Source organism: Mustela nigripes, chromosome 1 (genome assembly GCF_022355385.1).
Source record: "Mustela nigripes isolate SB6536 chromosome 1, MUSNIG.SB6536, whole genome shotgun sequence".
Lineage (NCBI taxonomy): Eukaryota > Metazoa > Chordata > Mammalia > Carnivora > Mustelidae > Mustela > Mustela nigripes.
Genome location: NC_081557.1, coordinates 85,654,851 through 85,682,703, shown reverse-complemented (window position 1 = coordinate 85,682,703; position 27,853 = coordinate 85,654,851). Strand labels below are relative to the sequence as shown.

General features: G+C 36.7%; 1 protein-coding gene across 1 annotated transcript; it reads right to left on the bottom strand.

The window, feature by feature from the left end:
• Positions 1–14,529: 14,529 nt before the first annotated feature.
• LOC132019745 (olfactory receptor 8B4) lies at positions 14,530–15,565 on the bottom strand. Its single transcript, XM_059403338.1, is given in 2 exon segments — positions 14,530–14,964; positions 14,966–15,565. Coding segments are annotated over 2 exon segments (1,026 nt in total). The 5' UTR covers positions 15,557–15,565.
• Positions 15,566–27,853: the final 12,288 nt, after the last annotated feature.

Below are 27,853 nucleotides of genomic sequence, written 5' to 3'. Positions count from 1 at the left end.
CTATCTAGCTGATCTCCGGCTAGCTGAAGCAGTCTCAGCTTGCTACTTCTCCGCCATCTTGACTCCTCCCCCGGGGAATACGATTGTAATGAAAAAGTGCACAATACTCTTCTTATCCTCTAGAAATTAATTAACAACAACAACAAAAAAGAAATGAATTAACTTTGGGGAGGGACAAATCTTCCAGACATGTTGTTTTGTTTGTTTGTTTGTGTTTGTGTTTTTGCTTTTTTTTTTAAATTAACATATAATGTATTATTTGCCTCAGAGGTACAGATCTGTGAACATCAAGCTTACACATTTCATAGTGCTCACCATAGCATATACCGTCCTCAATGTCCATAACCCAGCCACACTATCCCTACCACCCCACCCCCCAGCAACCCTCAGTTTTTCATGAGTTTAAGAGTCTCTTATGATTTATCTCCCCCTGATCCCATCTTGTTTCATTTTTTTCCCTCCCTACCCTCCATGACCACCCTGTCCTGCCTCTCAAATTCCTCATATCAGAGAGATCATATGATATCATATGATAATTGATTTATTTTGCTCAGCACAATATCCTTTAATTCCATCCACATCATTGCAAATGGCAAGATTTCATCACTTTTGATGGTTGCATAGTATTCCATTGTGTGACTATGTGTATGTATGTGTGTGTAAATATATATCTCCCATATCTTCTTTATCCATTCATCTGTTGATGGACATCTAGGCTCTTTCCATATTGTGGATATTCCTGCTGCAAATATTGGAGTGCACATGTCCCTTCGGGTCACTACATTTGTATCTTTAGGGTAAATACCCAGTAGTGCAATTGCTGGGTCATAGAGTAGCTCTATTTTCAACTTTTTGAGGAATCTCCATACTGTTTTCCAGAGTGGCTGCACCAGCTTGCATTCCTACCAACAGTGTAGGAGGGTTCCCCTTTCTCCACATCCTCGCCAAAATCTGTTGTCTCCTGACTTGTTAATTTTAGCCATTCTGACTGGTAGATACCAGAGATACCACTGTGGTTTTGATTTGTATTTCCCTGATGCCCAATGGTGTGGAGCACTTTTTCATGTTGGTCGTTTGGATGTCTTCTTTACTCTGTTCATGTCTTCTGCCCATTTCTTGATTGGATTATTTGTTCTTTGTGTGTTGAGTTTGATAAGCTCTTCATAGATTTTGAATATTAGCCCTTTATTTGATATGTCATTTGTGAATATCTTCTCCCATTCTGTCAGTTGTCTTTTGGTTTCATTGACTGTTTCCTTTGCTGTGCATAAGCTTTTGGTCTTGATGAAGTTCCAATAGTTCATTTTTGCCCTTGCTTCCCTTGCCTTTGGTGATGTTTCTAGGAAAAAGTTGCTGCAGCTGAGGTTGAAGAGGTTGCTGCCTGTGTTTTTCCCAAGGATTTTGATGGATTCCTGTCTCACATTGAAGTCTTTGGTCTGTTTTGAGTGTGTTTTTTGTTTGTGGTGTAAGGTAATTGTCAGTTTCATTTTTCTGCATGTGGCTGTCCAATTTTCCCAACACCATTTGTTGAAGAGACTGTCCTTTTTCCATTGGACATTCTTTCCTGCTTTGTCAAAGATTAGTTGGCCATAGAGTTGAGGGTCCATTTCTGGGCTATTTTGTTCCATTGGTCTATGTGTCTGTTTTTGTGCCAATACCATACTGTATTGATGATTACAGCTTTGTAATCGAGCTTGAAGTCTGGCATTGTGATGCCACCAACTTTGGTTTTCTTTTTCAACATTCCTCTGGCCATTTGGGGTCTTTTCTGGTTCCATATAAAGTTTAGGATTATTTGTTCCATTTCTTTGAAAAAACATTGATGATATTTTTATAGGGTTTGTGATAAATGTGTAGTTTGCTTTAGTTAGCATAGATATTTGCACATTATTTTTTCTTCCAATCCATGATCATGGAACGTTTTTCCATTTCTTTGTGTCTTTCTCAGTTTCTTTCATGAGTACTTTATGGTTTTCTGAGTACAGATTCTTTGCCTCTTTGGTTAGGTTTATTCCTAGGTATCTTATGGTTTTGGGTGCAATTGTAAATGGGATCAACTCCTTAATTTCTCTTTCTTCTGTCTTGCTCTTGGCGTATAGAAATGCAACTGATTTCTGTGCATTGATTTTATATCCTGACACTTTCCTGAATTCCTGTATGAGTTCTAGCCGTTTTGGAGTGGAATCTTTGGGTTTTCCACATAAAGTATAATATCATCTGCAAAGAGTGAGAGTTTGACTTCTTCTTTGCCAATTTGGATGCCTTTTATTTCTTTTTGTTGTCTGTTTGCTGAGACTAGGACGTCTAGTACTATGTTGAATAGCAGTGGTGATAGTGGACGTCCCTGCCGTATTCTTGACCTTAGCAGAAAAGCTCTCAGTTTTTCCCCATTGAGAATGATGTTCACTGTGGGTTTTTCATAGATGCCAGTCATGTTGTTATTAGAGGACCAGCACATGGAGTATTTTGAAATACAAACATTTGCTTAACAAAAAGCCGTGTAAATTTTAATCACAATATTTACAAGATTCTTATGTGATTTTTAAATAGAAAAATAAGTAAATCAAAAACAAGAGAAAAGCCCAGATCAAGACAGGAATGGAGACATAACTCTAAAGAGAATTATTCAACTCTAAACCAGGCAGTTCAGTCAAACAGCCACCAGGTTGTGCTGGTGACTCAGTGATGTTTAAACAAGGGTGGGGGAGGAGACTGCCTAAATGTATAGTCATGGATTTTACATAAGTTCCTGTATAAAATTTTTTATTATGTTCATTTAGCCAACATATAATACATTATTCCTTCCTTAATATCCATCACCCAGTTACCCCCTCTCCCCACCCCCCTCATTCTGTAACCTTCTGTAACCCCCAGTTTGTTTCCCAGAGTCCAGAGTCTCTCATGGTTTGTCTCCCTCTCTGATATCTTCCCTGTATAAAATTTTTAACTCGTTATTAAAACATATAAACTTTTAAAAAAGATGTTCTTTAGGGGAAAATTTAAACAGGTTGAATATATTCAATTTGCAAAACATACTGGGCACTTACTATGTTGTGTGATGAGGGAAGAATGGATAAGACATGGCAATCACACCGTAAATAACACACACAAATATAAACAAAATATTCCAGCAAAATGTTAGATTCAAGTATTTTTTTGTCATTATTTTGTTTATTGCTGTATCCCCATCACCTAGAAAAAAATAGGGGTACAAAACATAGTTGTTGAATGAATGAAAGAGTTGATTAATTAACAATTACATAATAGATGTTTAAAAAAATGTTATGGATAAAAAAATAAGTGTTATTATATTCTCTAGTTTTAAATGCTTACCAATATAATATATGATCCAAGTTTATTCCTACAAAACAGTGTTTTAACCATCTTAAAACCATTTGTTGAAAATTTAAATTTTACAAATCCTGAGGATATACCTTGAAGAAGTATCCTTGTTTGCTATTTTCTGGAATAAATCGTGTCAAGAAGATAAATTCTGTGTTTTTTGTAATCATACCAGAATGTTTTATAACACTAGATTGCATTACAAAATTATTTGTTCTTATTTTACTTTCATTATATAAAATTATGGAACTATAAATCTTTTTTTTAACCAAACACTGTGAAGATTGTGACATATTCCCAGAATGAGATTGATCTGTCCCCTGTCTTGTGAGAGTTGTTGAAAACAAATCAAGGTTAAATGTTCCACTGTAATGACTTTCTTCATCTCATTCTGGACACAAACTTTTTTTAAATTTTTTTATTTTTTATAAACATATAATATATTTTTATCCCCAGGGGTACATGTCTGTGAATCGCCAGGTTTACACACTTCACAGCACTCACCATAGCACATACCCTCTCCAATGAGGGACAAAAACTTTTTAAGGGTACGTGCAAGTAATCATTTTGGAATCTAAACCAATGCAGACTATATCTCACTTACAGGGTACTGCTGCTGTGTCTACCCTCTCTTCCATGTTATTTTGCAGTCATTTCTCCAGATTGTCACTTTCTCTTTTCTCTTATTGCTATATTTCATATTTCTATTTCTTTCCATTCCTTCCTAGAAAGCAATGTGTATTAGTGCAAAAAAGCAATCGAGTTAGTGCCAGACAAAGTGGGGTTTAAAAATAGGATCTGCCAAAAATCATGATTATCTCTTGGATGCAGAAAAGGCGTTTGACAAAATACAACATCCATTTATGATTAAAACTAAGGGAGGGTATAGAAGGAATGTATCTCAACATAATAAAGGGCATATATGACAAACCCACAGCTAACACCATACTCAATGTTGAAAACTTACAGCTTTTCACTCACCACTTTTATTCAACATAGAATTGGAAGTCCTAGCCAGATCAATAAGGCAAGAAAAAGAAATAAAAGGCATTCAGATTGTAAAGGAAGTAGTAAAACTGTCACTATTTGCAAATGACATAATACTATATATGGGGGAGCCTGGGTAGCTCCATCAGTTAAGTGTTCAACTCTTGATTTCAGTTTAGGTCATAATCTCGAGCCCTGCCTAGGGCTCCACACTAAGCACAGAGCCTGCTTAACATTCTATTCCTCTCCCTGTACCCCTCACTCCCTGCTTGCACATGCTCTCTCTCTTTCTCTCTAAAAAGAACAAATAAATAAAACATTTTTTAAAATACCATATGTGGAAAACCCTAAACACTCCACCAAAAAAGCCATAAGAATTAGTAAATGAATTGAGAAAATGTGTAAGATACATAATCAATATACAGAAGCTGGTTGTGTTTCCATATACTAATAACAAACTATCAGAAAGAGAAATTAAGAAAACAATGCCATTTACAATGGCATCAAAAAGAATGAAAGATAAAGTAAATTCAACCAGGAGGTAAAAGACCTGTAGACTGAAAACCATAAGACATTGATGAAAGAAATTGAAGACAGAAATAAATAAAAGATATTCCATGCTTATGGATTGGAAAATTAATAGAGTTAAACTCTTCATTTTATTACCAAAACTATCTAAAGATTTAATGCATTCCCTGTTGAAATTCAAATAGCATTTTTCACAGAACCAGAACAAATAATTCTAAAATGTGTATGTAACCACAAAAAGTCCCAAATAGTCAAAGCAATCTTAAGAAAATGAATAAGCCAGAGACATCATGTTCTGCGAATTCAAATGATATTACAAAGTTATAGTTATCAAAACAATATGGTATTAGATTAAAAACCAATACAGAGATAATTGGAACAGAATAGAGAGCACAGAAATAAACCTATGCATATATGCTCAACTAATTTACAACAAAGAAGCCTATTACATACAGTGGGGAAAGGACAGTCTCTTAAACAAATGGTGTTAGGGAAACTGGACAGCAACATACAAAAGAATTCACCTGGACCACTGTCTTACACCATACACAAAAATTAACTCAAAATGCATGAAAGGCTTGAAACCATAAACTCCTAGAAGAACACATAGGCAATAAAACTCCATGACATCAGTCTCAGTGATGATTTTGGGCGTTTGAAGGCAACAAAGGCAACAAAAGTGAAAATGAATAAGTGAGACTACATCATCCTTAAAAGCTTCTGTAAGGCAAAGGAAATGGGCAGCAAAGTGAAAGGGCAGCCTACTGAATGGGAGAAAATATTCTCAAGTAACTTATCTGATAAGAGGCAATATCCAAAATATATAAAGAACTCATACAATTCAATAGCAATAACAAAAAAAAAAAAATCAGACTGAAATGAGGGAGAGGATCTGATGGACATCTTCCAAAGAAGATATGCAGAAGGTCAACAGGTACATCTAAAGATGCTCAACATCACTAGTCATGAGGAAAATACAAATCAAAACCATGGCAAGATGTCACCTGTTGGAATGACTATTATCAAAAAGATAATAGCTAACAAGTGCTAGCAAGGATGTGGAGAAGAGGGAACCCTCATGCACTGCTGGTGGGAATATAAATTGGTACAACTGCTATGGAGAACAGTATGGAAGCCCTTCCAAAAAGTAAAAATGAACTACTATATGATCCAGCGATTTCACTTCTGGGTATTTATCCAAAGAAAACAAAAACACTTACTTGAAAATGTATATGCACCCCAGTGTTCATTGTAGCATTATTTACAATAGCAAGGATATGGAAACAATCTAAGTGTCCATCGACAGATGAATGAAGAAAAGGTAGTGTATAAGTATGTATAAATAATAATTATATAATTTGTGAAATGGAATAGTTATAAGATGGAATATTATTTTGCCATAAAGAAGAATGAAATCTTGCCATTTATGACAGCACAGATAGATCCTCAGAGCATTATGTTAAATGAAATAGGACCGAGAAAGATAAATACCATATGATCACACTTATATGTGATATCTAAAAACAAAAACAAAAACAAAAACAAAAACAAAAACAAAAACAAGCTCATAGATACAGAGAAATATTGGTGGTTGCCAGAGGCAAGGGTAGGTGGTGGGTAAAATAGGTAAAGGAAGTCAAAAGTTACAAACTTCCATTTAAAAAATAAATAACCCATTAGGATATAATGTACAACATGGTGACTATAATTAGTAATACTGTATTGCATATTTGAAAGTTGCTTAACTTTAATCTTAACAGTTCTCATTATAGGAAAAAAAATCTGTAACTATATTTGGTGGTAGATGTTAACAAGATATTGTGGTGGTCATTTCACAATATATGCAAATATTGAATCGTGTTGTATACCTAAAAGTAATATAATGTTATGTATTAGTTAAACCTCAATTTAAGAAAAAAAAAAGATCTGCCACATTCTCGTGACATTCAGCAGATTCTTTAACTTGGGAATAGTTTATTCCTCTGTAAAAGATGATAGTCGAGAGAATACACATTATTTCTAACTTCTAAGAGGCTGAAGAAAAATGGGAGTTGCATGGAAAGGTATTCAATTCACTCCTAGGAAGTTCCTCTGCCACATTTCTTTCCTTTTTCAAAGAGGAGGAAAAGATCTTTATATTTCCCAGGGAACTATATTTGCACAGTTAAGAAAACAAAGAAATTTTATGCTATAGACAGCCCTGTCCCTAGCCCTTAGCTAGGGACAATATGCTGTGGGGTTTTTTTGCTCTTATGGTTATGGGGCCCAGAATTTTTGTCTAAAACTTGGATAGCTAGAAAATAAAAGGAGTATAAATAAAAATGAACAAGACAGCAAAAATGTTACATTGTGCCTTCTATAGCATGAGTTACTAAGGGCCAGGAAAGAAATTTGACAAATGTAATGTCTCTGTAAATGTTGTCCAAAGAGGGCAGGCAGTTTGATGAGCATTATACATTGCTAGAAATAAAAGTAAATGAAAAAGAGCCAGTAGAGTTTTAGTTCTAGCTTGAGAGAGAAAGAGATCCAAACTTCAAATTGGCTCTATCAAGTCCTATTTGATAAGGTGAATTTAATCAAGGTTGTATGATAAATTTTAACAAATATCCATTGTGGGGATGATCATATGACTTTTTTCTCCTCACTCTATTAATAAACAAATTATATTAGATTTCCTAATGTTGAGCCATCTATGCAGCCATGGACTAAATCCTACTTAAATGAGTTAGTGATTAGTTACTATTTTTTTTTCCTGCTGCTGAAACACCTGAAATTTTATTTAGGATTTTTTTTTTAATTTTTTTTTAAGATTTATTTATTTGACAGACAGAGATTATATGTAGGCAGAGGGGAGAGGGAAGAGCAGGCTCCCCGCTGAGCCGAGAGCCCGATGTGGGACTCGATCCCAGGACCCTGAGATCATGACCCGAGCCGAAGGCAGAGGCTCAACCCACCGAGCCACCCAGGTGCCCCTATTTAGGATTTTTTAATTGATTTTCATAAGTAAGGTTGGTCTGTAGTTTCCTATATTGTATGCAGTCTTGCCAGATTTTGGCATCAATGTTATGCTTACATCATAAAAAATAATTTTGGAGACTTTCTTCTTTTTCTAGGCTTTAGATAAGTTTAAATAGTATAGGAACTATTTGTTCTTAGGCTAAATTCTTCTGTGAAACCATTTGGGTCTGGGAATTTTTGTAACTGACAACTTTCTGTATTTATCCTATGGAATTGGGCTATACATTTTCTATATGTCTCAGCATTTGTTTTATTAAATTATATTTTCCTCAAAAATGTTCTATTTTATCCAGGCTTCTTAATTCATTTGAATAGAGCTGAAACAAAGTATTTTATTTGGAGGGTTTTTATTTCTTCTACTTCTACTTCCCACTTCTTTCTTAATTTTTGTATTTGTTCTCCCTCCCTTTTTTTCTGAATTAGAATAGATAGAAGTTCATCTATTGTATATTTTTGCCAAGAATCTACTGTTTAATTTCTGTGTTCATTCTGCTACTGTGTTTTCCAATTCAATAATTTCTGATTTTGACTTTATTAGTTCCTACCCTTTGTTTTTAATTTATTATGCTTATTTTCCTGACATATTAAGTGCTTATTACATTTATTTTCATTGTTCTGTTTATTGATACAGTATTTAAGGTTATGAGTTATTTTTCTGCTCTAGCTATACACATATCCCATGAGTTGTAAAATGTTGGATTTTCATATTCCTCTTCTAGATAATTTGTAATTTTTTAAAGATTTTATTTATTTATTTGAGAAAGAGAGAGAATAAGAAAGAGAGAGAGAGAGAATCTGAAGCAGATTCCATACTGAACATAGAGCCTGTCGTGGGACTTGACCTCACAACCATGAGATCATGACCTGAGCTGAAGCCAAGAGTTGGATACTTAACCAACTGAGCCACCCAGGTGCCCCTAGATAATTTGCAATTATGTGTGTTTTCTTTCACCTACAAGTAGTTTTAAAGAGAGTTTGCAATAGCCAGATAATAGAGCACTTTGCATTCTGGTTATGTCATTAGGTTTAGTTTTACTGCAGCAGTGACCAGAAAACATTATCTGTACTATTTCCAATATATGAAATTTACTGAAGTTTGCTTATGTGACCTAATATCCATTAAATTTATATGACTGTCTTGTCCTCTTCACAATAAGTTGTCTTTCTAATTTCTAAGACACAGAACTGTGCACACGCACACTCACACACATACCTATACATATATATTAAATTTATATAATGGAAATGACATATCAGTTACATTTATCTAACTGATTATCTTAATTAGATATAAGATTTTCTGTCTTTTGTCCTCTTTTTCTGGAAACTTGTTTTGTTATTGACTGAGAAAGGTAATTGAAAGTTTCCTTCCACCAATATATTTTTCTTCTTACAGCTCTTGATGTTTTATCTTATTTCATGGGAAGTCAAGACTATTACACATACATTGTTAATTGTAGCATTATAGAGTACTCACCTTAGCATTTTTGGCCCAATTTCCGTTCTCATATCCATATTATTATTTATTTGTTTATTCATTTCCTTCACTTGGTACATTTTGGCCACCACTTTTATTTTCAACCTTCTTGAATCCTTTGGTTTACATGTATTTTTTGTATGCAACATAAAGTTGTATTTTGCTTATTGATTCAGCCTGAGTCTTTTTCTAGTAATAAGTGGTTAGGACATTTACACTTATTTATGTAAAATATATTTGCTTTAAATCTATCATAATATGCTGTGGTTTCATATTTTATATTTATTTTAGTCATTCACTAGATGGTTTGCTTTCCTTCCTCTTTTTGTGTGTGATATATAAATGCACACTTTCATGATTACAACTTTGTATAAAACTCTTTACTATATCTATTAGTTCCCTACTATGATTAATGAAGCAACTAACACATTTCCACTTTCCACTTACTATCCCCTCTCCTTCTTTTCAACCACCCAGATTTAGTCAATAATAAATTATTTTGTAGTGTTTGCTTTACCCTCTTAAATATACTTTTTCATTTTGTTTGTCAGTTTGTAGATACTCTTGTCTTACCTCCAAGGAGATGTCAAATTGTTCTAATTTGCCAGAGGTCCTAATTTAGGGTTCTCGATTTCAGAAAGCTGATCAGTTAATACTTCTTCAGTTTATTTATCAATTCAGGCATGTGGTTGTGCATATTAATGGAAACATGAGACAGTTTTAAGCCCTATGATCCCATAAAGTGAAATCTTGAACTCTTTACCTGTAGCATAGTAAGAATTTAGTGAATATCTGTTGAACTCATAAATGGTTGGGCAAATTTTATAAGCTAAGCAAATATTGGTATGATTTTGAAGGGTAACAGAATTTGCCACTCCAAAATATAACATTCTTGGCATAAGGATTATTTGGAGCTGAAGGCAATTTTAAGAAAAAGTAGATATAAGAAAAACTCTGCTTTCCTCCTATTTACCTAAAAGCAAGACATAAATTTGTAAAGGTGGTTCCCCTTCTCTCCCTACCAGGAAGAACAGAAGTTAATCGGTGAAGAAAACTCTCAACACTTCTCAGCACAGAGACCTCACCAGCAGAATTACATAATAAACCTTACTAACTAGTCCTTACCATCCATTAGTTACCCCTCATATTTTTACCTTTTCACAATTTGCCACTCCTAAAGGCTCAAAGCCCTTTTCTTTTATCTTGCCACCTCCCTAAAAATTTACTATACTTTTTCTTAAGATACCATTTAAGCCCAGTTTCTAACTACGCATCACTGAGTACTCCTGTGTGTGAGTGCAGCATGCACATGTTAATACACATACTTCTGTTTGTCTCTTTTTAGCTGTTTTTTGTCTCTCTAATTTTTAGGGCCCTAGTGAAGGAATCTAAGATGGGAAGAGGGGATTTTGTTCCTCCCTTACAGTTTCTGTTAACCCAATACTGATCAAGGGGGAGCATCCAAAGCATGCAAAAATGACAGCTTTGGTTCCCAGAAGTCCTTTATGCTAAAAGTACAAAGATAAGAGATTTAGCAATAGTAATCACTCATTCTTCTTTCCCTGTGAGATCTAACTAGTCAGGAAATACAAGGACCCAAAAGAGGACCAAAATATTACAATCTTTATTAATAGCAAAGATGATTAGGGACATATGTCAGGACTCCGATCTCCCTCCCAGAACCTGGACTGTATCTTACCCAATAAGATATAAGAGGAGGGCTTGGAAATGAAATAGTACAGCTCTGGCTTGTCCTTGTCAAGATTTTGCATTAATTCAATACCAACAGGTCAGTAATGAAGAGATTGTGTATAGTTTCATCCATGACCAACTTGTCTCTTTTCTCATCTTAAGCTGTCGGATTAACCTATCTTCCTCTCATAGAGTACAGCAAGTAAGAAAACAAAAATAGGGGTGGAAAGGCCCAGTTCTTAATTGTTCCCTCCTGGCAAGTGAAACCAATTCTGTTCTTTGGCAGAGGTTGCTAATTGCCTACCCAATAGCTGTTTCCTCCTTCTTAATTAGTAACAAAATCCTGGTTTGTTTGTTTTTTTTTTTTCCAGATGGCAATGTCCTGAGGTTAAATACTAAGTTGCCCCTTCTCCCTTGTAAGTTGGGGGTGGGGGGCTAATATGTTGTCAGTGGAGATTAACTCATTGAATAGGTAAAGCATCTTCTGTCTTTCTTTGTCCTTGTGTCTTCTTGCTGCTTGGAATGTGGACATGGAAGCTCCAATAGCCATCTGGATCTCATGCATCCATGAGAATAAAGTCGCTATTGAGACAGAAGAGAAGAGAGAGTCTGAGTCCTTGCTGACTCACACTGCCATATCATCCTTGGACTGCCTACTATTCTAGACTCTTTTTATGTTAGAGAAAAACAAACCTTTATGAGTGTAAGCCTCTGCAGTCAGACTCTTGTTATTAGTAGCTGAAGCAATTGGTAAATGACGGATTTCATTTATGGAAGTGTGAGGGAAGAGAGGTAATAATGTTTTTCTATCTAACACATGGGCTAAGGGCCAGCACTGAACCATAGTCACAGATATCCTCCCATCTGCTCCACAAAATATAGAGAAACACCTCATCTATCCCTCCCAAGCTCTACCCAGAAGTACTCCTTGGACTCTCACTCCTGCTACTTGGTGTCTGTCACTTATCTCTGTGCTCCCCCCCAAAATTTAGACTGTAGAGAGAATGTGTAGGTATCAAGAACAGTTTATTATTTTTATACTCCAAAACTGTTTTGCCCCCTAATCATGACATAATTCTATTTGGACATCAACATTGATTATATTTTTATATTTTTATATTTCTAATTTAAAACTGATTATGCATTATAATCATAGATCAAGACCAGAATTAGGGATTTAAGAGTCACCATGAAGTAAAAGGTTGTTGAAGCCAGAGAAGCTGGAGAGATGCCTCAGGAAGAGCCAGGATGAGAAGCAGACCAAGGACTGGACTGAAAGGAATCCCAACTTTAGCAATGCTTCTAACAGGGGAAAACTTCTTTTGCTGAAAATCAAAATGTCATGATGTGATCAGGTGACAGCATTTTTGTATTGTGGCAGAGGGATTCACTTGAGGACATCTGACACAGACTATAAAATTAGATCTCTCAGTTACTATAAAGCAGAAGTTCCCAAACATGTTCCTGGTTATTGACCACTGAGAACAAACAATTCCTCAACTACAACTTAAAAGGACAAAAAGATGACTTATCCTTGGTTTGTGAGAGGAGTGAAGGTCTTTGGGAATTTACAAAATGTCACCTTTCCTCTAGGAGCAATAAATATCTCTTATCTGGCTTTTGCAAGATCCAGGAGTTTGGTCATTTCCGATCTTCAAAGGGAGTGCTTTCTGAAAGATCCAAGCCAGTGAAGCCAGTGTCTCAATAAGTCAAACTTACATTTTCACCTCTACTCACCCCAATGCCCATATGTAATGAGTGTAAGGAAGGATATTTTGAGATTTCATGCATTTTTTCATGATTATTCCTTTTCATTCATATCCTTATGGTTCTGATTTATTACCAATGGTAATTTTTTCTTTGTATCATAGTACATTCTGTTATCTTTCCCTCTTCTTGATTCTTTCCTAATATCCCCAAGATCCCCACATACATAGATACAGACAGTCCTTTAGAGGATAGAAGTCAGCTAGGCCCAAAGGACCTACAGTTGTTTAGTATGGCATTAACACAATTCTCATGAGTTTAATGTCTGGTAGACACCTCAAAAGTGCCCAAACATATAGTTTATATTCAGTAAATGTTGCATATGATTATTATAATTTAGGTATAATCCAAGTATCTATCAGATCTTTCCACCTTCTTTCAAGATCTCTCTTTAGCGTATTTGAAGAAAATAGGTTTGTCTTATGTCTCCTCTTCAGTCAGTTCCTTGTTGCAGTACTTCTTCATGCTGCTCTCAGCACCATCTCAGTATGTCTTGCTTCTGGCCATCACATGGAACACCTGAGCTACCTCTCTTCTCAGTATGACACTGCTGTTTCCACCCAAGTGTCAACAGAAAGATAAATGTGAAGAACTAACTGCTCTTTACTGCCTTGTTTCTCATACCAACACGCATTGTACAACTATCCAATTTTGTGGAAGAATGGAGAATAGAAGCAAAGCTTTAAAGACACCCCAAGTTCTAGCCTTTACTCAGCTCCATTCTTCTGGCCACACTGAGTCTCCATCTTCCCATCTCTGTGCATGTGTTGGTCTGGCCCGAGATTCGCCTTCCTGCCTACACTCAGGGCAGTTTATGAGGGTGTATTCCTTGAAATCTGTACTAATCAATATAGCAGAGTCTTCAGCAGAGTAGTACAAAGTGGACTTTGGCACTCAAAGTCTCGGTTGCTTCCAAGTTTCCTTGCAAGTAAAAAATGTTGTATGACTCTTCTTTCTCCTGATTCTCTAATATTTAACTATAATAAAAACACATACACACATATTCTTGGAGACAATAAAATCTAAATCTACTTTAAAGAATAAAAGAATTTTCCTAAATGCCCCATAATGTACACAGTATCTCCAGAGCAAGATAGAGGTAGCTATTAACATAATCACATAAATCCATGGAATTTCTCCTTTGTTCTTGCTTTCAGCCTTAGCATACAGAGCCCAAGAAATTGGCCCAATTACAAAACTGCCTACACCACGGTTACCATTCCAAGCCCTAAGATTTCTGAAACTTGGAAATGAAAGATTTTAGTTTTGATTTATCTTTACATTTCAAACCATGTAAAGAACTCTTGTTCAAGGCTTTCTCTTGTGTGTAAGTGTATGCATATGGGATGATTTATGATCTCTCTCAAGAAGCTGGGAGACTATCTTACCTATGCCACCAAGGGATCTACATTTGATCTTTGGTAAAGCTGTTCCCATAACTGAAGAAAACAAATTCACTCTCCTGGACCCTCTTTGGCATTACTTTCTCCCTCTCCCAGCCAGAAATGTTGCTTGAACAAACCCATTTAGCCCACCAAGGAAAGGATGGAAGGCCTACAGCCTCATCTTACTCATCTCTTGGGCATAGTATAGAGTCTGGTAAACAGTGGACACTTAATAGATGTTAAATTGCATGCAACGAACCAATTTAGTACAAAATGGTATAATCTTCAGGAAGCAAGAGGCTTCCAATTTGTAAAGTGGAGAGAAGACTGACCCTACTTGAGAAAAAAAGATGGAAAGTTCTGCATCTGTAAATAAGAAGATACTTGAGTATGATGCTTATCAGTAATGAAGTCATACAAACATAACCATAAGAAGAACACCCTTCTCAGAGTTTTACCCAGGGCAAGTTTCACATCCTTATTCCTCAGACTGTAGATCAAAGGGTTAAGCATGGGAACGACGTTGGTATAAAAGACTGAGGCAAATTTACTCTGGTCCATAGATCCAGGAAAAGAGGTTGTTAAATAGGTGAATGCCCCTGACCCAAAAAACAAAGCAACAACAATTATGTGTGAGCCACATGTGCTAAAGGCTTTGGATCTGCCTTCAGCAGAAGGAATGTGGAGAATATTAGAGAGAATCAAGGTATAACAAATGAAGATGCTGATACTAGATATTGAGATGACGACTCCCACAACAAAAAAAAAACACCAGCTCATTGACATGGGTGCTGGTGCAGGAGAGCTGCAAGAGAGAGAGAACTTCACACAGGTAATGGTGGATGATGTTGGAATTACAGAAGGTCAGTCTCAACATGCTTCCAGTGTGGGCGATGGCTCCAGCAAACCCTATCACATATGAACCAAACATCAACAGAGAACAGACCTGAGGGGACATGGTGACCATGTACATCAGGGGGTTGCAGATAGCTACATAGTGATCATAGAAAATTGATACCAACACATAGCATTCAGAATTGATGAAGAAACAAAAGAAAACTAGTTGAGTCATGCATCCTACATAAGAGATGACATTTTCTAACACAAGACCATGCAGCATTTTGGAGGTAAACACACAGGCATAACAGAGGTCTATAAAAGATAAGTTGAAGAGGAAAAAGTACATTGGAGTGTGAAGGCTAGAATTCAGCCCAGTTAAGGTGATCAGGCCCAGATTGCCCACCACAGTGAATACATAGATCCCTAAGAACAGGAGGAAGAGGGGTAGCTGGAGCTCTGGTTGTTCTGATAATCCCACTAGGATAAAGTCAGTAACTGAGGAGCTGTTTCTCAGAGTCATTCTCTTCCAGGGAACTGTCTGTGGAAACAAGTGATAAAATACATAGATTGATAATAGGCACAAGCAGGACTGATAGAAGAAGGCACTAGAAGATGAGCCAGTACATGGATGTCCTACATTTTTACTCTCTTTTCTCTTCTATGCCCCCTCCCCTAGTCAGGTTGTTGACAATGTGCCTATGACTATATTTCAGCTGCCCTGGGCTAGAGTGTGTTCTTGGGCACAAGAATTCTGTCCCTTCTTGAGTGGTGAGGAGGTAGAATGCCTGCGTTGTTTGTCCAAAATACCCCAAGAGCCAGGAGTATAACCTGACCTTACAGCCTCAGGCTCTGAGAAACAGGAGCTCTCATGTCTCCACCCACCCTCTGCCTCCCTTTCCCACTCTGGAGAGAAAGTCCTACTGTCTCTGCATACCCTACCTTCTTCCTCTAAGCCCCTCACTCAATCTCACATTAAAATCAGTGTTGAGAACAGGGAAGGGCTCAATATATTCAGGATGTCTTGGTTGTGGGTTTAAAAGAAAACCGTCAGGAAAGATCTGTTTCAGACATTTACCTTCCTTCTCCCTGGCCCCACTCAGTGCTGGGCCTTATGCAATCTATTTTACCATTAGCCCAAAGAAGAAAACGGTGTTTAGGCCTAAAGCAGGCAGCCTCTAGTGTTAACTCTTTCTGATTTCCTCAGTGCTGAGAATCAGACCTTTTATAGACCCCCGACACCAAGGTGCTCTGGGAATAGACTAAGATTTCTCTTTGTGGATTTTCCCATATGGTCTACACCAACTTCAGGAGGGGAAAAAAAAAATTAGTAACTCTCATTTTTACCAGAATCCCAGCTGGCATATCACAGGGAAGTTTATGCTACTTGATGATCTCAGGGGTCTGTTTAGACGCAATTTCCCCTGGGAATTTCTTAGAGACTTGTTTCTATAAGGAAGTAATTGCAAATTGCACTGTCTTTGTTTATAGCCTGGATTACCTAGCATCTTGGGACTCAGGTGTTCTACTCAAACTTCCCTAGGGATTTCATGCCATTCACTGCTGAATGTGGGGGCTTATTTTTCTTCTTTATTAACTCTTGGCACTGAAGCTTGACTTTAAAGAAAAATGACCTAAACCCTATTTTAGCCACCATTTCCAAATACTCAGAAGGAGTTTTGCTAATAGGACCAAAATCAATTTAGATCAGAGTTGTAGATGCTACAGAGAGCACCTCAGACAAAATGTTTCTAACAGCCTGTGCTGCTCAGAACAGTGGAGACACCACACCACCATCACCACAAACACCACCTACCCTCAGCTCTATTAAGGGCCATAGACAGACCTTTGCTATATATAAAGAGATTAAAATATACCAACACATATGCAAGGGAGCATACATACACCTGCATAAAGTTACTCTATAGATGTGTGCAGGCCAAGATGGGACAGGAGATGTACCTAAATGTTTTAATCCTGTCATTCTCCAGATGACAAAGCTGCTCTCCATATGATCTGCTACATGAATATTCTAAGAAACTTTCAAAGGCATGTAAGCAACTGCATTTGTAAGTTAACTGAGGCTGCCTAAAATAATCCCAGTTTTCCGGGAATAGTTTTGATTTACATCTATTATCCCTGTATAATTATTAAGAGCACACTCTCTCACTCTCAAAAGTGTCTGGATTTGGATAAGAAATTATATGGCCACCCTACTAAAAAGAGCATAAGCATCTATTCAGGTCCTCCAGCTCCTACGTCTCCTAGACCCACTGACCTCCATCCACATTCTAAGGGAGCATCTCTGTCTTTCACCCTCCTTGCTCTCAAAGTTCTCCTTTACTGAACCTTCTCCTCCTGACCAACCAATATTATATCTTCAGTAGATTTATGTTCAAAAATGGGAAGGGCACTTAGGGCAAGCTTTTTCTGATTTATACCTTGCCAAAAACTCTAAAGCAAAGAAATACATACCCAAGCTACCTGCCTACAATAGGCAGAAGAGGAATAGAGGGAGAAGAATTATATAGATACAAGGATTAAACATTGGTACGATTTTACAGTGTAACCATTGGTATAGTGGTACAACATTCTTGAATATCATTGTTTATGGTACAATAAATTGATTGGTAATATTTAACAAATTTTGACATGTACATATATTTTGGCCCATCAATTCCACTGCCAGGTGCATAGCCAATAAAAATAAGTACACATGGGGTGCCTAGGTGGCTCAGTGTGTTAAAGCCTCTGCCTTCAGCTCAGCTCATGATCCCAGGATCCTGGGATCGAGCCCTGCATCGGGCTCTAAGCTCAGGAGGGAGCCTGCTTCCTCCTCTCTCTCTCTCTGCCTTCCTCTCTGCCTACATGTGATCTCTGTCTGTCAAATGAATAAATAAAATCTTTAAAAAAAATAAGTAAGATGTGTTCCATATACACTATGGAGTATTATGCCTCCATCAGAAAGGATGAATACCCAACTTTTGTAGCAACATGGACGGGACTGGAAGAGATTATGCTGAGTGAAATAAGTCAAGCAGAGAGAGTCAATTATCAAATGGTTTCACTTATTTGTGGAGCATAACAAATATCATGGAAGACAAGGGGTGTTAGAGAGGAGAAGGGAGTTGGGGTAAATTGGAAGGGGAGGTGAATCATGAGAGACTATGGACTCTGAAAAACAATCTGAGGGGTTTGAAGTGGCGGGGTGGTGGGAGGTTGGGGTACCAGGTGGTGGGTATTATAGAGACACGGATGCATGGAGCACTGGGTGTGGTTAAAAAATAATGAATACTGTTTTTCTGAAAATAAATAAATCAATTTAATTAAAAAAATAAAAAATAAGTACACGTGCTATCTAAAGACATGTCAAGAAGTTTCATAGCATCATTATACATAATAACCAAGAAGAAAAAATAACCCATATGTCAACCAACTATAGACTGGATAATAAATAGCTATTAATAAAGTAGAATTTCATAGAGCCATGAAAGTTAATAGCAGAGATAAAGGTCACAAACCTATTTTTTTTTCTTTTTTTCTTTTTTTCTTTTATGGACTTTTTTTTTTATAAACATATATTTTTATCCCCAGGGGTACAGGTCTGTGAATCACCAGGTTTACACACTTCACAGCACTCACCAAAGCACTTACACTCCCCAGTGTCCATAAGCCCACCCACTTCTCCCAACCCCCCTCCCCCCAGCAACCCTCAGTTTGTTTTGTGAGATTAAGAGTCACTTATGGTTTGTCTCCCTCCCAATTCCATCTTGTTTCATTGATTCTTCTTCTACCCACTTAAGCCCCCATGTTGCATCACCACTTCCTCATATCAGGGAGATCATATGATCTCCAGTTCCATCCATATTGTCGCAAATGGCAAGATTTCATTTCTTTTGATGGCTGCATAGTATTCCATTGTGTATATATACCACATCTTCTTAATCCATTCATCTGTTGATGGACATCTAGGTTCTTTCCATATTTGGCTATTGTGGACATTGCTGCTATAAACATTTGGGTGCACGTGCCCCTTTGGATCACTACGTTTGTATCTTTAGGGTAAATACCCAGTAGTGCAATTGCTGGGTCATAGGGCACTTCTATTTTCAACATTTTGAGGAACCTCCATGCTGTTTTCCAGAGTGGTTGCACCAGCTTGCATTCCCACCAACAGTGTAGGAGGGTTCCCCTTTCTCCGCATCCTCACCAGCATCTGTCATTTCCTGACTTGTTGATTTTAACCATTCTGACTGGTGTGAGGTGATATCTCATTGTGGTTTAGATTTGTATTTCCCTGATGCCGAGTGATATGGAGCACTTTTTCATGTGTCTGTTGGCCATCTGGATGTCTTCTTTGCAGAAATGTCTGTTCATGTCCTCTGCCAATTTCTTGATTGGATTATTTGTTCTTTGGGTGTTGAGTTTGCTAAGTTCTTTATAGATTTTGGACACTCGTCCTTTATCTGTTATGTTGTTTGCAAATATCTTCTCCCATTCTGTCAGTTGTCTTTTGATTTTGTTAACTGTTTCCTTTGCTGTGCAAAAGCTTTTGATCTTGATGAAATCCCAATAGTTCATTTTTGCCCTTGCTTCCCTTGCCTTTGACGATGTTCCTAGGAAGATGTTGCTGCAGCTGAGGTCGAAGAGGTTGCTGCCTGTGTTCTCCTCAAGGATTTTGATGGATTCCTTTCGCACATTGAGGTCCTTCATCCATTTTGAGTCTATTTTCGTGTGTGGTGTAAGGAAATGGTCCAATTTCATTTTTCTGCATGTAGCTGTCCAATTTTCCCAGCACCATTTATTGAAGAGGCTCTCTTTTTTCCATTGGACATTCTTTCCTGCTTTGTCGAAGATTAGTTGACCATAGAGTTGAGGGTCTATTTCTGGGCTCTCTATTCTGTTCCCTTGATCTCTGTGTCTGTTTTTGTGCCAGTATCATGCTGTCTTGATGATGACAGCTTTGTAATAGAGCTTGAAGTCCGGGATTGTGATGCCACCAACGTTGGCTTTCTTTTTCAATATCCCTTTGGCTATTCGAGGTCTTTTCTGGTTCCATATAAATTTTAGAATTATTTGTTCCATTTCTTTGAAAAAGATGGGTGGTACATTGATAGGAATTGCATTAAATGTGTAGATTGCTTTAGGTAGCATAGACATTTTCATAATATTTATTCTTCCAATCCAGGAGCATGGAACATTTTTCCATTTCTTTGTGTCTTCCTCAATTTCTTTCATGAGTACTTTATAGTTTTCTGAGTATAGATGCTGTGCCTCTTTGGTTAGGTTTATTCCTGGGTATCTTATGGTTTGGCGTGCAATTGTAAATGGGATTGACTCCTTAATTTCTCTTTCTTCTGTCTTGTTGTTGGTGTAGAGAAATGCAACTGATTTCTGTGTGTTGATTTTATATCCTGACACTTTACTGAATTCCTGTATAAGTTCTAGCAGTTTTGGAGTGGAGTCTTTTGGGTTTTCCACATATAGTATCATATCATCTGCGAAGAGTGATAATTTGACTTCTTCTTTGCCGATTTGGATGCCTTTAATTTCCTTTTGTTGTCTGATTGCTGAGGCTAGGACCTCTAGTACGATGTTGAATAGCAGTGGTGATAATGGACATCCCTGCCGTGTTCCTGACCTTAGCGGAAAAGCTTTCAGTTTTTCTCCATTGAGAATGATATTTGCGGTGGGTTTTTCATAGATGGCTTTGATGATATTGAGGTATGTGCCCTCTATCCCTACACTTTGAAGAGTTTTGATCAGGAAGGGATGTTGTACTTTGTCAAATGCTTTTTCAGCATCTATTGAGAGTATCATATGGTTCTTGTTCTTTCTTTTATTGATGTGTTGTATCACATTGACTGATTTGCGGATGTTGAACCAACCTTGCAGCCCTGGAATAAATCCCACTTGGTCGTGGTGAATAATCTTTTTAATGTACTGTTGAATCCTATTGGCTAGTATTTTGTTGAGTATTTTCGCATCTGTGTTCATCAAGGATATTGGTCTATAGCTCTCTTTTTTGGTGGGATCCTTGTCTGGTTTTGGGATCAAGGTGATGCTGGCCTCATAAAATGAGTTTGGAAGTTTTCCTTCCATTTCTATTTTTTGGAACAGTTTCAGGAGAATAGGAATTAGTTCTTCTTTAAATGTTTGGTAGAATTCCCCCGGGAAGCCGTCTGGCCCTGGGCTTTTGTTTGTTTGGAGATTTTTAATGACTGTTTCAATCTCCTTACTGGTTATGGGTCTGTTCAGGCTTTCTATTTCTTCCTGGTTCAGTTGTGGTAGTTTATATGTTTCTAGGAATGCATCCATTTCTTCCAGATTGTCAAATTTATTGCCGTAGAGTTGCTCATAGTATGTTCTTATAATAGTTTGTATTTCTTTGGTGTTAGTTGTGATCTCTCCTCTTTCATTCATGATTTTATTTATTTGGGTCCTTTCTCTTTTCTTTTTGATAAGTCGGGCCAGGGGTTTATCAATTTTATTAATTCTTTCAAAGAACCAGCTCCTAGTTTCGTTGATTTGTTCTATTGTTTTTTTGGTTTCTATTTCATTGATTTCTGCTCTGATCTTTATGATTTCTCTTCTCCTGCTGGGCTTAGGGTTTCTTTCTTGTTCTTTCTCCAGCTCCTTTAGGTGTAGGGTTAGGTTGTGTACCTGAGACCTTTCTTGTTTCTTGAGAAAGGCTTGTACCACTATATATTTTCCTCTCAGGACTGCCTTTGTTGTGTCCCACAGATTTTGAACCGTTGTATTTTCATTATCATTTGTTTCCATGATTTTTTTCAATTCTTCTTTAATTTCCCGGTTGACCCATTCATTCTTTAGAAGGATACTGTTTAGTCTCCATGTATTTGGGTTCTTTCCAAACTTCCTTTTGTGCACAAACCTGTTTTGAAGCAAAAGAAACCAAGCACAAAAGAGCACACACTTTATGATTCCATTTATGTGGCTTTCAAAAATAAGGAAACTTATCCATTATGTTAGAAGTCAGATAGCAGTTACTCATGCTTGATCTGTCAGAGGCTAGTGACTAGAAAGGGATATGAAGGATGCTTCAGAGATGTTGACAATGTTCTGTTTCTGATTGCATGGATGTGTTCATTATGTAAAAATTCATAAAGCTATATCCTTATGTTATACTTGAGATGTTAAAATGTAAATCGAGAACAAAAACAAATTAATAGTTTAATAAATCATCTGACCAACTACTTCAACACTAAAATTAATAAGCATCCTTAAGCCATACTTCCCTAATTTTTAAAATGGGAATTTACTGACCTAACAACTCAATATGGTAGCACATTAAAAAAAAATCATTTTTATTTTTCATCCATCTTGTGTCTCTTAAAATAAAACTCCCTTTATTTCTTACATAAAGGAAGGCAATTAAGAGGTAAAAGAATTAATGGATATGGAGCAACTACAGAATGCCTGGCATTGTGCCATTTTGTTGGATGTTTTCTAATGTAATATTATATTTATAACAATTATACAATGCACATGTGTATGGAAGATTGTTTTGTTTCGTTTTCCACAGATGACCATAGCAGCATCCACATGTACACACACACACTTGTGCACACACGCACACACACATCTTGCATCCCACATGTTCTTGGTACAACAGTAGGACTGACACTCCTCAAATAAAGAGATGGGATATATGTTGCTTACCCTGGCATCTAGGCAAGGACTTGGGATGTCTCTAAACAAAAGAGCATGAACGGCTTTGTGACTTCCAAGGTTCACCACTAAAAGGTTACAGCTTTTACCTCTCTCTCTCTCTCTGACTGTCCCCATCTCCCCTCCCCCTCCAATCTTATTTCTCTTTTATCATCATCCTCTTGCCTTGAGGACAGTCGTATTGGAACCCCCTGGCCTTGTCTCAAGTATACCACAGGACAGCAAGTTTATAGTCATTTACCCAATATTAAGGGGGTGCAGAAGTGCTCTAGCATCTGTATGTTAGTTGGTAGACGTCAGGGGAAAATACTCAAGGGAAGTGGCCAAGGGGATTTTTAGTACACATTTGACTTACTTAGTCCAGTTCCCCCTTACTGTGCAGAAAATCTCCTTTTGTTTCCATATTAGATGTTTTTAGGTTTAATTTTTTGAAGAAAATAAGTATTTCTTTTTAGTACACATAATTTCATATCCACTTAATTTCCCCCTCTTGAGTAACAGCATAGCAGATGTGTGGCAACTGCCCAGCAATGAAAGACTGAGAATTATCTGTGTTCGTTAGAGTAGAAATCAACTTACTCATTTATTTGTCATCCAGTAAGTGTTAAGGCCAGCTATTTCCAGAACTCTTGCAAAATTTACACTCAGACACAAAGCTCTCCTGATAGAACAAAAGTAAGAATTCTGGGTAAAATATAAAAATCATTTATCTGTTCATGTTTGAGGTGGCAGAAACTAAGTGAACTCCTATGGGAGCAAAAGATAAAAGATAAAGTAATACTTCAGAGGGGTACACAGGCACTGGACCTAGAGTTTGCCCTTGGGAACTAGTAGATTCCCTATGCCCCAGAGTTGGGTTTTTTTTTTTAATTTTTTATTTTTATAAACATATAATATATTTTTATCCCCAGGGGTACAGTTCTGTGAATCGCCAGGTTTACACACTTCACAGCACATACCTTCCCCAATGTCCATAACCCCAGAGTTGGGTTTTAATGGAGTTGCCTATGTAGGACATAAGAGATAAATCCTGGGATAAATCTTTTCATGACTAAATCTTAGAAGCCTGGGAGTTTGGAACCACTACTAACTTGTAATACTGGATCTTCAAAAGGAAACATCTTCCACGGCTAAATTAGAGAAATTTAAAAAAAAAAAAAAACGCACAGGAAAAAGGCAAAGATATGTGTCTAACTTGGCCTTGGCTCTGGCAAGAGAAAGAGATAAAATACCCCTGAGAACTTCTAACAACTTGCATTTCAGGCAAAAAAAAAATCATATTATAGATATAACCAAATATATATATGTGTGTGTGTGTGTGTAATATGTAACAAATTTGTAATATTTATATATATATACATATATTTGTAATATGATTTATATACTCATAAATATATATATATTTGTAATATGATTTATATATTTTATATATATATACATATACATATGAATATGTGTGTGTGTGTGTATATATATATATATATATATATATATATATATCCTCTCTGGAAAATACAAGTTAGCTCCAGATGTCAAAGAATTTCCTGAGATAACTACCTGGGGACCATGAGCTCTTCATGAAAAGCACTAAACAAATACAAAATAAGCCACCAGGAATGAAAATCATCATTAATGATAAACCACAAGCTACAGGACCAGACCTGCAAAATTATTAGACATATCAGGGACAGAATACAAAATAATTTATTTAATGTGTTCAAAAAAAAAGAAAAGCAATGAAACTGTAATGAAGGCCTGATCAAAATTTAGAAGGCAGATTTTTAAAAGAATCAAATATAGCTTTTAGAAATGAAAACATGATAGTTGAAATGAGAAACTCTACAAATGGGTTAGCCTACTAGACACAGGTGAGGAGATAATAGGTAAACTATTATCAGATCTGAAAAAATTATCTTCAGATATTATCAGAGGGTAGATCTGAAGAAAATATCCAGAAGTCAGCATCTGCCATGGGAAAAAACTATGAATTAGAGATATAACTTAACAAATGTAGAAATAGAGAAGGTTCAGTAGATATAGACAGCATTTGTGGGGCACCTGGGTCGCTCATTGGGTTGGGCCTCTGCCTTCAGCTCGGGTCATGGTCTCAGGGTCCTGGGATCGAGTCCCGCGTTGGGCTCTCTGCTCGGTGGGGAGCCTGCTTCCTCCTCTCTCTCTCTGCCTACTCATGGTTTCTCTCTATCAAATAAATAAAAATCTTCAAAAAAACAAAAAAAGCATTTGCCACATTCTAGGGCCTATATTTTGCTCAAAGAATAAAACAATCAAAACAGACACACTTCCTGCCCTTTCAAATATGTAATGTAGATATATAGTTAGACACCTAGAATACACAGATATTTAACATGTAACTAATAGGAATACTGACTGTCCAACATTAGCACTCCTTTTATTTTGGGAAACTGCACTTATGTGAGCCTTGTTTGGAACAGACTCAGCTTCCTTCTGTGAAACTTCCTCAAAGAATGTAAGACTGAACTCAGTCCATCAGATATTCCCATGCAGGATTTTAAGTGTGGGGCAAGTGACACAAAGAAACAGAGAAACAGAACAATTAATATTTCATTTTGGCAAAGACAAAGACAAAAGGACTACCAGCTGATAATGTGTTGGGTATTGATGGTGCCAACAGAAGCAACCAATGCAGCATAACCAGACGGTTCTGTGCTATAACTTGGCTGTGATTCTACCACCTGGCCTCCCCTAGATTGTCCCTGGCTCCAAAAGCTGGTCCCCCAGACTGCTTTAAGTGTCTGTTAATTACTCCCAATTTCTTGCCAGTTAATTCCATCTTTTGCCAGAGTTAGCCAGAACCAATGGCTGCTGTTTGCAGACAATAACCCCGCTTGGTATAATAGGGACTGGATATTCAGGGGGCTATAGACAGGGAGTGGAGACATAAACATCATTCAGCTATGAGACAAATTTCTGTTATCCCCAGGATGAAGGCAGACACATCTACCAAAATCACCTTCTTAGAGGGATGTAACAAACTCTCCCCGCCAAAGTTTTGCTCTGTTGTGAATGATTTTTCCCCTTTCGTGGAAATGTTTGGATATGGTTTGAGGAAAAATGAATAAACATTTCTATTTCCACAGATTATTCATACTCCTACATGAAGTTTTTAAAACTTTCAATTCTTCCATGACTCCTCTTTTTAAGTAAGCTTCATGACACTGCTTAGTAGGATGAATAATAAACTTCTTTACCGGCTTAAAAGAAAGGTATCCAGTGAATTATCTGGCCAGCTTTTTAATGCACTCTGGGCCATAGTAAAAAATAATAATAATAATAAAGGGATTATATTTAACATCTAAGGAATCTTATAACACAGTAATAATTTTTACTAATGATTAAAATAGTTATTGTTTGTTTAAATTGGGAGGTGTTATGAAGGGTTCTGTTTTTCATGGACTCTCTCTTCACTTTATTGCTTTCGCTACTTCATATGAAATCAGTACATGGAATAGCTTTTTGCACACTTTTCAAAGATTGGGAAATGATTTTCCCCTAAAAAAATCATTATAGGGTATTCTAGAAAGTGTATCTTTGGTTGTTTTAACAGGTTATTTTTTGCTAGATCTTTATTCAGAAGCATTCTCCAATTATTACATTGTTACTATGGAAATATACAATCTGTTTTATGATATGGTTTTAGAAATGCATTGCTATTAGGTTTGAGTATAAGTAGAAGGTTACCAGCAGAGAAAATCAAGAGGACATTCTGAATAAAGGGAATCAACAAAAAGAAATAAAAAGGCTATCAGAAGGGAGGAAAAAGCACTGCATATTTGGGGAATGGCAAATGAAGTTGAGATGTGAATTATTGTATGCATAACAGGGAGGGATGGGAGATAGTTGGGAAGGGTTAGTAATGGTAAAAAGTCATATCTCTCTCCCACTTCTGATTCTAGAAGCAACTGAGAAATTCAGCACATAAGTCAGGAAAAAAAGTCCAGCTTTATTGCTGATAAAATTGAAAGACCCAGCTTGGATGTACAGTAGGACCTGTAATCCCCTGTGGCACTTCATGGACTAAATTAATGAATACACGTCGAAACCAAGCAGGACAACAGTTGGTAGTCTCTTATAAGGGAGAAGGGTTACAGATGGAAGAAATAAATGAGAATCCTGAGAATGTGCCTGTCCTAACCAGAAATGGGGCTAAAGGTGATACAAAGGGGGGTTGGCCACACTGAGCCACATAAGTTCATTTTCCCAATTTCTCATCTATCCTATAAACTATCCCCTTCCTTTGAGGTTAGAGTGGGGATGATAAAGGGGAAGAGATACAGTTGCTTCTTTATTTACCTGCCTGGGATGTAGACTTCTTTCTTAGGTAAAGAGAAGTGTAAAGCATATATGAGGCTAGAATGTCTAGACTTAGACTTTTGATAAAAGATGAAAGAGAAGGATGGAGACCAGGAAAACTGAACTAAGGTAGTGGGAGGAATATGCAGAGTTGACACTAAGAATAAATCAAAGACAAAACTACTCTTAGAATTTAGAAAAGGAATTCAGGATCATCAGATGAACATATCATAGTTAAAAAAATTCTTTGGAAGAAGGAAATAGTGTCTTTCTGTGCAGCAAACAGAAACATTTTGCATCATTCCACTGATCTTTTAGCTTTAAATACAATGAATATAGTTATTAAAAATAATGATTTTGATGAAAATTTAATCACATAAAAAGCTGTTTACAGTATGTTACAGAATGAAAAATAAAGTCACAAAGTTGTACTTAATATGATCACATCTGTCTCTCTGTGTCTATATATATGTGTATATATATAGTACACACACACAATGTGTGTGTGTGTACTATATATATAATCTATATAAATATAGATTATATATATAGTTTTTGCAAAATGGTCTAAGCGATTACAACTATACACCAAAAAAAAAAAATTCTGAAAGAATATACACTAAAATCCAGAGTAGTTTTCTCTAGGTAGTAGAATCATGAATTTTTTTTAATCTTTTGCTTATCTCTACCTTTACATACTCCTATAGTACTTGAGCATTACTTTTGCAAATTTAAGAAAAATTATTTCTCAAATTAAATCAGGAACAAAACATTGCAGGGGCACCTGGGTCGCTCA